Source organism: Myxocyprinus asiaticus, chromosome 49 (assembly GCF_019703515.2).
Source record: "Myxocyprinus asiaticus isolate MX2 ecotype Aquarium Trade chromosome 49, UBuf_Myxa_2, whole genome shotgun sequence".
Taxonomy (NCBI): Eukaryota; Metazoa; Chordata; class Actinopteri; order Cypriniformes; family Catostomidae; genus Myxocyprinus; species Myxocyprinus asiaticus.
In genome coordinates this window covers 21,879,675-21,889,794 of record NC_059392.1, presented here as the reverse complement: position 1 = coordinate 21,889,794, position 10,120 = coordinate 21,879,675, and the positions used below count along the sequence as shown (strand labels likewise).

General features: G+C 38.6%; 1 protein-coding gene across 1 annotated transcript; it reads left to right on the top strand.

The window, feature by feature from the left end:
- LOC127438448 (uncharacterized) lies at positions 1 to 7,808 on the top strand. The gene is made up of 2 exons (XM_051694049.1): positions 1 to 177; positions 4,031 to 7,808. The coding sequence occupies exon 2, from the start codon at positions 4,031 to 4,033 to the stop codon at positions 5,918 to 5,920; it is 1,890 nt and encodes a 629-aa protein (XP_051550009.1). The 5' UTR covers positions 1 to 177; the 3' UTR covers positions 5,921 to 7,808.
- The last annotated feature ends 2,312 nt before the right edge of the window (positions 7,809 to 10,120 follow it).

Here is a 10,120-nt window from a genome sequence, read left to right as displayed (position 1 = left end):
CAAAAACGAAAACGTAACCATCTTTTAATCATTCTGAACTAAAACTCTTTTTTAAATGGTTTTTAAACCGTTAGTAACATCATTTCGTTCTGACTTAGCAGTTTAATTGAGCAGTCTTTTAACTATGAACATGCTGTATGACTGAGAGTGAGACGATCATCAAACAACTCAACAGAGGTATGTTAAACACAAACATGTAAATATCTTTCATTTCCAATCTGTCTGAAATGCAAAGAAGTGCACTTTAAAGTTATAAATGACTCATCCAGCTTACGAATTTCTGAGAGTAAGATTTAGTGTAATGTTAATTCAAACAAATGACAAATGTCCAAAACTGATATGGAAAGTGTTGAACATGTTTTAAAAAAAAAATGTAAAAAAAAAAAAAAGTTATTGCAATATGGTGCAGACCTTTTGGAATAATACTATGAATCCCCTTAGACGACAGTGAGGCAATTTATTTTCTGAAACAGTTTTGTAGAACCATAAAAAACATAGTTACCTCCATTAATTATGGTTTTACTACAGTAATTATAGCTAAATCATGGTATTTGCTGTGAAACATAACCACAAAATTTATTGTGGTTTTACTACAGACAATGACCATATTTTAACCTTGGTATTTGTGGTAAAAATACAGGAAACCCCAAAACTATGGTGAAAACCATAATTAATTTGTGGAACATGTACAATGGTTTTTAAACATGGTTAATTTTTGTAAGGGCAAGTTTTTTTTGTGTGTGTGTGTGTGTGTGTGGCAAAAACCATGGTATTACTATAATAAAACTTGTAATTTACATGATAATTATTAGCATAGTTTTGGTTTTCTTGTATTATTATTAGAGATGCAAATTGTGACAAATTATGTTAACCAAATAACTGCCAATATTAACCGGTTATTAACCGTTAACTGAAAAGCCATAAATTAAACAAGTGACCAAACGGGCAATACAAAGGCTATGTTTTGTCTATACTATACTGTGTGTGTGTGTGTGTGTGTGTGTATATATATATATATATATATATATATATATCTGGAAAAAATTAAGAGACCACTGCAAAATAATCATTTTCTCTGGATTTACTATTTATAGGTATATGTTTGAGTAAAATGAACATTTTAGTTTTATTCTATAAAGTACTGACAACATTTCTTCCAAATTCCAAATAAAAATATTGTCATTTAGAGCATTTATTTACAGAAAATGGCAACTGGTCAAAATAACAAAAAAGATGCCGTTTTCAGACCTCGAACAATGCAAAGTTCATATTCATTTTTAAACAACACAATACTAATGTTTTAACTTAGGAAGAGTTCAGAAATCAATATTTGGTGGAATAACCCTGATTTTCAACCACAGCTTTCATGCGTCTTTGCATGCTTTCTACCAGTCTTTCACATTGCTGTTGGGTGACTTTATTACTAGTTCGGCTTTGTTTGATGGCTTGTGGTCATCCATCTTCTTCTTGATCACGTGTGTGTATGTATATGTATATGTGTGTATGTATACACACAAACACACACGTCTATAATGGCTGAAACATCACATGAAAGATGTCCATATTTAGCAGTAGTTATTACATTAACATTTGAAAGAACAACTGTATATCTCTTTCTTATATTTCAGAACAAACAAATTTATTATGGATTCCTTGCATGCCCAAATAACCTATAAGGTGATAACCTTCGCCAGTTTAACAGTAGAAGAGTAAAATAAGTTTTAGCCTACCCAGAGTCTGTGCTTCTGTGCAAACCAAAGCACTCTTATTTTTTTTTTTTTTTTTGCTGCATGTTTCATTTTTTCCGATCTTTCAGACTGGAGAAATACAGTGGTTTACATGTTAAATAGCACCCTTGTGTGTACATAATGGGAACTATGTGATAAACCCATGAAATTACCTCTCTTTAGTTGTTTCTTCTAAAACAAAAATATTATGTTTTAACAAAGTATTAATCAAACAAATTGTTAAAGCCCAATTATTACCATGGTTTTACTAGGAATATTATGGTTAAAATGTTACTGCGGTCAAAACCTGACTTATTGCGTGGGAACGCCCGACTATTGCGAGGGAGGGAGGGAACGCCCGACTATTGCGAGGGAGGGAGGGAACGCCCGACTATTGCGAGGGAGGGAGGGAACGCCCGACTATTGCGAGGGAGGGAGGGAGGGAACGCCCGACTATTGCGAGGGAGGGAGGGAGGGAGGGAGGGAACGCCCGACTATTGCGAGGGAGGGAGGGAGGGAGGGAGGGAACGCCCGACTATTGCGAGGGAACGCAAAACTTGTTGTGAGGGAACGCAAAACGTATTACAAGGGAACGCAAACTATTGTTAGTGAATGCAAAACTAATTGTGAGGGAACGCAAACTATTGCGAAGGAACGCAAAACTTTTGTACAATTGTATGTCATTCTTAGAAACAAGTTATTCAGTATCTACGGTTCCCATGGCCATGGGAAACCTGGAAATATCAGGGGAATTTTAAAATCGTGATTTCTGGAGAGATGTCTGGAGAAGTTTTTAAAATTATTATGAGGGAGGGAGGGAGGGAGGGAACGCCCGACTGTTACGAGGGAGGGAGGGAGGGAGGGAACGCCCGACTGTTACGAGGGAGGGAGGGAGGGAGGGAACGCCCGACTGTTACGAGGAGGAGGGAACGCCCGACTGTTACGAGGAGGGAGGGAACGCCCGACTGTTACGAGGGAGGGAGGGAACGCCCGACTGTTACGAGGGAGGGAGGGAACGCCCGACTGTTACGAGGAGGGAGGGAACGCCCGACTGTTACGAGGGAGGGAGGGAACGCCCGACTGTTACGAGGGAGGGAGGGAGGGAGGGAACGCCCGACTGTTACGAGGGAGGGAGGGAGGGAGGGAGGGAACGCCCGACGTTTACGAGGGAGGGAGGGAGGGAACGCCCGACTGTTACGAGGGAGGGAGGGAGGGAACGCCCGACGTTTACGAGGGAGGGAGGGAGGGAGGGAGGGAACGCCCGACGTTTACGAGGGAGGGAGGGAGGGAGGGAGGGAACGCCCGACGTTTACGAGGGAGGGAGGGAGGGAGGGAGGGAGGGAACGCCCGACTGTTACGAGGGAGGGAGGGAACGCCCGACTGTTACGAGGGAGGGAGGGAACGCCCGACTGTTACGAGGGAGGGAGGGAGGGAGGGAGGGAACTCCCGACTATTACGAGGGAACGCAAAACTTGTTGTGAGGGAAGGCAAAACGTATTACAAGGGAACGCAAACTATTGTTAGTGAATGCAAAACTAATTGTGAGGGAACGCAAACCATTGCGAAGGAACGCAAAACTTTTGTACAATTGTATGTCATTCTTAGAAACAAGTTATTCAGTATCTATGGTTCCCATGGCCATGGGAAACCTGGAAATATCAGGGGAATTTTAAAATCGTGATTTCTGGAGAGATGTCTGGAGAAGTTATTAAAATTAACAAAATCCTAAAAAATCAAGGAAATGTCCAAAGTGAAAATAGATTGTTCTACTTATGGTCGGCTCTGAGATGTAATCGTCTAGAATTGATCTTTGTAAGTGCAATATCTATAAAATTATAATTTTTTTATTCTTATCCAGTCAATCACAAAGTTTTGGATGGCAAATCTTGGAAATGTATTTGTCAAAGTGTGGGAAAATATCCTAAATTAACATTAAACAGTCTCTAAAGCATGAAGAATTCAATACACAGTCATTTCTTAAAAGTTACTAATGAGTTAATTTTAAAGCTGTTGTGTTGGTCTGGTTTTGGCAAGGACAGTTTTCTCACATATTTTATGTTAACATGTTGATACATGGTTAAATGAATAAATGTTTATAATCTTTTTTTTAAAAGTTTGAATATTTGGTAAAAGTTTGGCCTGTTACCGTTTGAAACCTGTTTTTGTCATTTTGCACACTATCGTGAACTACAAGGTTATTTTCATTGGCTTATCAAATTAGTTAAAAATTAATGGATAAAACCTGACAAAACATTGACTAAATTAAAGGAAAACTAAATGCATAAATATTTGGATTTTTTCAGATGGGTCGCCACCAAGAGAATCCAGCGCATCGGTATTTCTTTTATGACAAGGTCTCTAATAAATCTTTCTGCAAAATTGAAGGATGTGGGGCAGAAATATCTGGGCACCACGGAGGCAACCTGCAGAGACACCTTCAGCGTAGACATCCAGCAGAGCATGCTGAGACCACTGCCCAAAAGAGACCAGCATCTGCAGATGGACTAATGACTCTGGACATGGCTGTAGTGAAAAGGCCAAAGATTTCAGGCCTACATGTCCAATTAAGTCCCGATATCATAAAAGATGCATGCATAGAGCTAGTAACCATTAACGGGAGACCGTTGTCATTAATGGAGGACTCGGGCTTCAGAAAAATTATAGATCCAATACAAGAGGCTATTGGAAATGGCTTTGCCATCAATTCAACAAACATCTGTGAAATGGTGTCAGATGTTGCTCAAGGGGAAAGAGAACAGCTCAAGAATGAGTTAAATGGAAGACTTCTGATGCTTAAAATTGATTCAGCTACATGCAGAGACCGAATTATTCTTTGCATAAATGTACAATATGCTGATGAAGAAAAAATTGTGATGCATACATTGGCCGTTAAGGAGTTAACGGAAAGGCACACAACCGAATACATCTCATCAGTTGTGAAGGATGTCTTGCATGAATATAATGTAGAATTGCGCCAAGTGTACTCTGTAACGTCAGATAATGGCGTTAACATGATGAAAGAAGTTTATTTACGGTCTGATATGCCAGATGGCCTGTCTAACGATGAGAATGAAACCGTTGCCCCGAATACACAGGTTAAAGAGGAGCTAACTGAGGCCGAAGTTGGAAATCTGGAATTAGACATTGAACTTGATTCTGTGACGCAAGGACACGTGTTGCACAGTATAAGGTGTCCTGCTCATACTTTTCAAATAGCAGTTGAAGATGCATTAAAAGAGAAACGGTCATCCAGCTTGATTTGTGAAGCAAGGCGCATTGCGAAAGAGTTGCGCACGCAGAACATCGTCATTCCTCTGAAAAAAATGGGACATGAGAGGGCCACTGTCGACAGTGCGAAGTGCTGGCAGTCAACACACGATATGCTTGAGCAGCTTTTGGAGCTCAGGAGCTTCTGTGAGGAGATGTCGCCAGCCATTAAAGAACTGCATTTAAATGAGAACGAATGGCAGGACATAGCCAACTTCGTGTGCGCATTGAAACCTGCGAAAATTGCGATGAAAAGCCTCCAGTCTGACCATCTCACGGCAGGTGACTTCTACGGCGTTTGGCTCCAATGTGTACTGTGCACAGACAAAATTGACAACCTCTTTGCCAAACGACTAGTCCAGTGCCTCACAGTACAGCAAGCTACACTTTTTGATAGTGACGCCTTTGTAGCTGCTTTATTTCTCGATCCTAGATATCGACTTTTTCTTACGGAACATCAAACTGAAAGGGCTAAAATTCACTTAACTCGTGCCTGGGATGCCATTGAATATTTATCTGGCAACAACGCGACTGACAGTGCACAGTGCACACCATTCCAGTCATCCGAGGAAGACGATGAGATTGAACAGCTGTTATTGGCAAAAGAACTGGAGGCCACAACAGTGCGAAGTTTTGACGTTTCCATAACATCTCTTTTGGACATTTACTCGAGAGGAGCACGTCTTAAGCGTAGCGAGTGTCTTTTCAAGTACTGGGCAAGCGTTGCAACAACTAACCCAGACTTACATAAACTTGCTATGAATGTCATTGCACTCCCTGTAACGCAAGTAAGCGTAGAACGTGCATATTCATGCCTCAAGTTTATCCTTTCTGAACCGGCACTGTCGATGAACAAACAGGTCCTGGAAGACATTCTTTTCTTACGTTTAAACAAACAATATGGACTTGTAGTAAATTACAAGTGATTCAGTAGCCTGTGTTTTAAAGTTTGAGGTTTTGTGGAGGAAAACTCAGTCTAGTGTGAATGAGAGACATAAATGTAGCGAAATCAATGCGCTTTCAAATAAAAACATAGTAGTGAGGAAGTGGCCTAAGGGGCCATTCGCACCAAATGTGTGTTGGCATCCATCTGCGCTGGTTGTCAATTGTTTTTTTTTTTTATGTAAACATGCACTGCTTGGATATCTTTGACCATTTCGCTGTCGCAGTTGTTGTTGTTTTTTTGCATTTTGCGAAGGAGTGCCACGTTTTTTAGATGACATGTCAAGTAAAAAGAACTTTAACTGTTATAAACGCATCTTGAGGCACCTGCATTGTGTTCCATTCCTTGTGTTGCGTCTAACTTTTTTTAACGCAAGTACGCATTCGGTCTGAATGGCCACTAATACATTAGTGCCATTATGGTTTACTTTAATATGTTTTCAAGTTATTTAATATTTTAGTTACAGAAAAGTTCAATTGCCAGTTCTTCTCGGAGAAGAATGCACAAAGAGGGTTGAATCGATCCAGTATGATATGGAAAAAGTTTGTGAACCCTTTGGAATTAGCTGGTTTTCTGCATTAATTGGTCCTAAAATATGATCTCATCTTCATCAAAGGCACACATATAGACAAAGCACAATGTGCTTAAGCTAACAACACACAAACAATTATAATCGTTCATGTCTTAACTGAATCCTATTAAACAATCAGTGGTGTGGAAAAAGTAAATGAACCCTAGGATTTAACAACTTGCCAATCCTCCTTTGGCAGCAATAACCTCAACCAAGCGTTTCCGGTAGCTGCGGATTAGACCTGCACAACATTCAGAAGGAATTGTAGACCATCCTTCCTCCCAGAACTGCTTCAGCTCAGCCATATTCTTAGGATGTCTGGTGTGAATGCCTCTCTTGAGGTTATTCCATAGCATCTCTATTGGGGTAATGTCTGGACTCTGACTTGGCCACTGCAAAAGACTCTACATAATCTGTAAAAGTTGTCAACAGTGAAATTTTTCACATGCACGCAATAGTTATATTGAATTTCATTTGTTTTACTGTATATGTTTATGTAAAGTGAATAAATAAACACTGATTATAACAATTGTCGATCATCAATTTAAATTGAGGATAGATTTTTATTTTTTTTATAATCCAGTTGAATCCAGTAGGGCTTCTGACTCCCTTTTTTTATTACTACAGCAATATATATATATATATATAATGTATGTATATATATTATCATAGCCTTTTCATTCATTCTTCAACTTGTTACTCTATTGTTGGGTTTAGGGTGAAGCATATCTCAGTTACTGTTATTCTTGGAAAATGAGAAAAAGACATCTGCAGTTGTGCTATAGTGTCTTCTATTGATTTGACCACATGGTGGCGCTGTTTATTTGTTAAAATTGTGCTGTTACTTGTCATAACAGTTACATAAGTACACCTGTCACTCAACTACATACCATATTCAATGAGTCACACAGCAGGAATGCCATGTCTGGTAGTAACATGCACATGGATCATTGTAAGGCTCTTTGCATTGATGGTTAAAACCAAAGGGAGGATTTTTAAATTTCCTTCCCTTGGATATTTTAATTTCTTTATTGATAAGAGTAATTTATGGAATGCTATGCAAAGAGTTTTCCCTTCCATATCATGTTTGTAAAAAGTTACACCATTGTAAGTGTGCACAATCTGTCTAACCAAAATTGCATTTATTACTGTTTGTATATGTGTTGTCCCTTCTTTGTATAAAACATTTCTGAGACATCTTCAACCAAATGCTATTGTCATTCTGTTTAGGCATGATAATTGTTCTTCCACGTGAACTTAGGTATGAACTCTCTTGCTGCTAATCTTTTAGACAAAAGCACATTCTGTGTGAATACTGCTAGCAATGAATTCTGTTCATTTTGTTGTAGCTTCTCCTAAAGTTGGCTTGATCTGATAAATGGAAAATGTTTTCTTTAAGGGGTAGGGTTAGGATTTGTGTTAGTCTGTGGTAATTTTAATTGGCTTTATATCGAAACAAAAGTCTACTGTATGTCCTTATAAGGCCTTGTCCACACTAATATGTTTTTGTTTGAAAATATAAATTTTACTATGTTTACGCGTCTCATCCACACTAGGGGGCCGTTTACATGACAACGTTTTCAACTAAAAACGGAAAACTTTTTAAGCGTTTTGGCTGTTCCTTTACACGACAACAGCGTTTTGGGGCCTGAAAACGTAAACATTTGAAAACGGTTTTCAAAGTGCAAGTTTTTGAAAACAATGCCGTTCTCGTCTCCGTGTAAACACACACAAATGCGAATTTGTGAAAACGATGACGTCATGCGCACGCGTATTACATGTTCAGTCTATAAACATACGCGTGAGACATTCAAAACTACAATGGCGCACTACAGGACTGTGTTTGTGCTGCTCAAGATTTTGAGTTTATTGACGCTTCTCCAGCAAAGTGCAGATTTACTGTATCACTACTACGACCAGCGATCGCCATCTTCATTGTTTGTATTCACCGCTCTGTGGAAGAATGCTTATGTGCGCAGGCGCGTAGTGTTTCTTTACAAAGTGACATCGCCAACTACTGGCCTGGCATGCATAATACAGTTTTTAGTTGTTTTCGCGGATCCGTGTGAACAGGGATCGTTTTGACAACGTTGCCTTCTGTACGCGAAACTTTTCAAAAACGCAAAGGAAAAACTTTTCCGTTTTTCGTGTAAACGTACCCTAGAACGGCATCGTTTTTATTTTTGTAAAACACAATTTATCCACAGGTATTTTTCTCCACCAAAAATTAAACACTTCGAAAACGCTCTCCATAACTGCAAAAATGATGGAAAATAATGGCGTTAGAAAACTGAAAATTGAGTTTTTAAACAAAAACGCTTTACGAATACATCTTTGTTTGAAAACAGTAATTTTGCTATGTTTACGCCTATCATCCAGACTAGAATTGTATTTTTCTCCACCGAAAACCAGGAGTGTCGAAAACACTCTCCATTATCTTTGGAATACAATGATGTTAGGAAACCGAAAACAGAGGTTTCAAACAAAAACAGATTGCTAATACATTTTAGTTTGAAAACGCATACATTTTGCTACGTTTACGCCTCTCATCCACACTTGAACAGAATTTTCCTCAACCGAAAATGGAGCACTTTGAAAATGCTCTCAATTACCACATACTTTGAAAATCAATGATGTTAGGAAACTTGAAAACTGAGTTTTTTAAAATAAATCAGGTTACTAATACATTTTAGTTGGAAAAACTCTCCATTACCAGATACTTTGGAAAACTGTGACATTAGGAAACTGAAAACAGAGCTTTCATACGAAAACAGATTACTAATACGTTTTCATATAAAAACGCATTAATTTCGCTACATTTGCACCTCTCATCCACACTGGAACATTTTTCTCCACTGAAAATGGAGCGCTTTAGGAGCTCTCTCCATTACCACATACAGTTCTTTAGAAAAGTACGCTACGTTTATGCCTCTCATCCACACTTCGAAAATCCTCTCCATTACTGCATACTTTGCATGGAAAACAATGACGTTAGGTAACTGAAAATTGCATTTTTAAACAAAAACGGTTTACAGGAAAATGTTTAATTGTAAAACACCATAATTTCACTATGTTTATACCTCTCATTCACACTTCGAAAATCCTCTCCATTACTTCATACTTCGCATGGAAAACAATGACGTTAGGTAACTGAAAATGGAGTTTTTAAACAAAAATGGTTTACAGAATTTTTTTTGTTTGAAAACAGTAATTTTGCTATGTTTATGCCTCTTACCCACACTAAAATGGCATTGTCCTCCACCAAAAACCAGTACTTTTGAAAACGCTCTCTCTATTACCCCATATTTTGGAAAATGATGACATAATGGAAAATCTAGGTTTCAAACATGTATTAATTCCTCTACGTTTACAGCTCTCATCCACACTAGAACAACGTTTCCTCCACTGAAAAACCCTCCATTACGACATACTTTGGAAAACTGAGATTTCAAACATGAGCAGATTATTCATGTCCGTCAGAATGCTCATTATTAAACCAAAATGCTATCAACATGCAAAACAAGCATTCTTGTTAACCGATCCCTTTGCGAGAGGTTCACTGCTAGTTGTTTGCTATGTGTGTTATCTGCAAGCCACAAAAACATTTAAAAA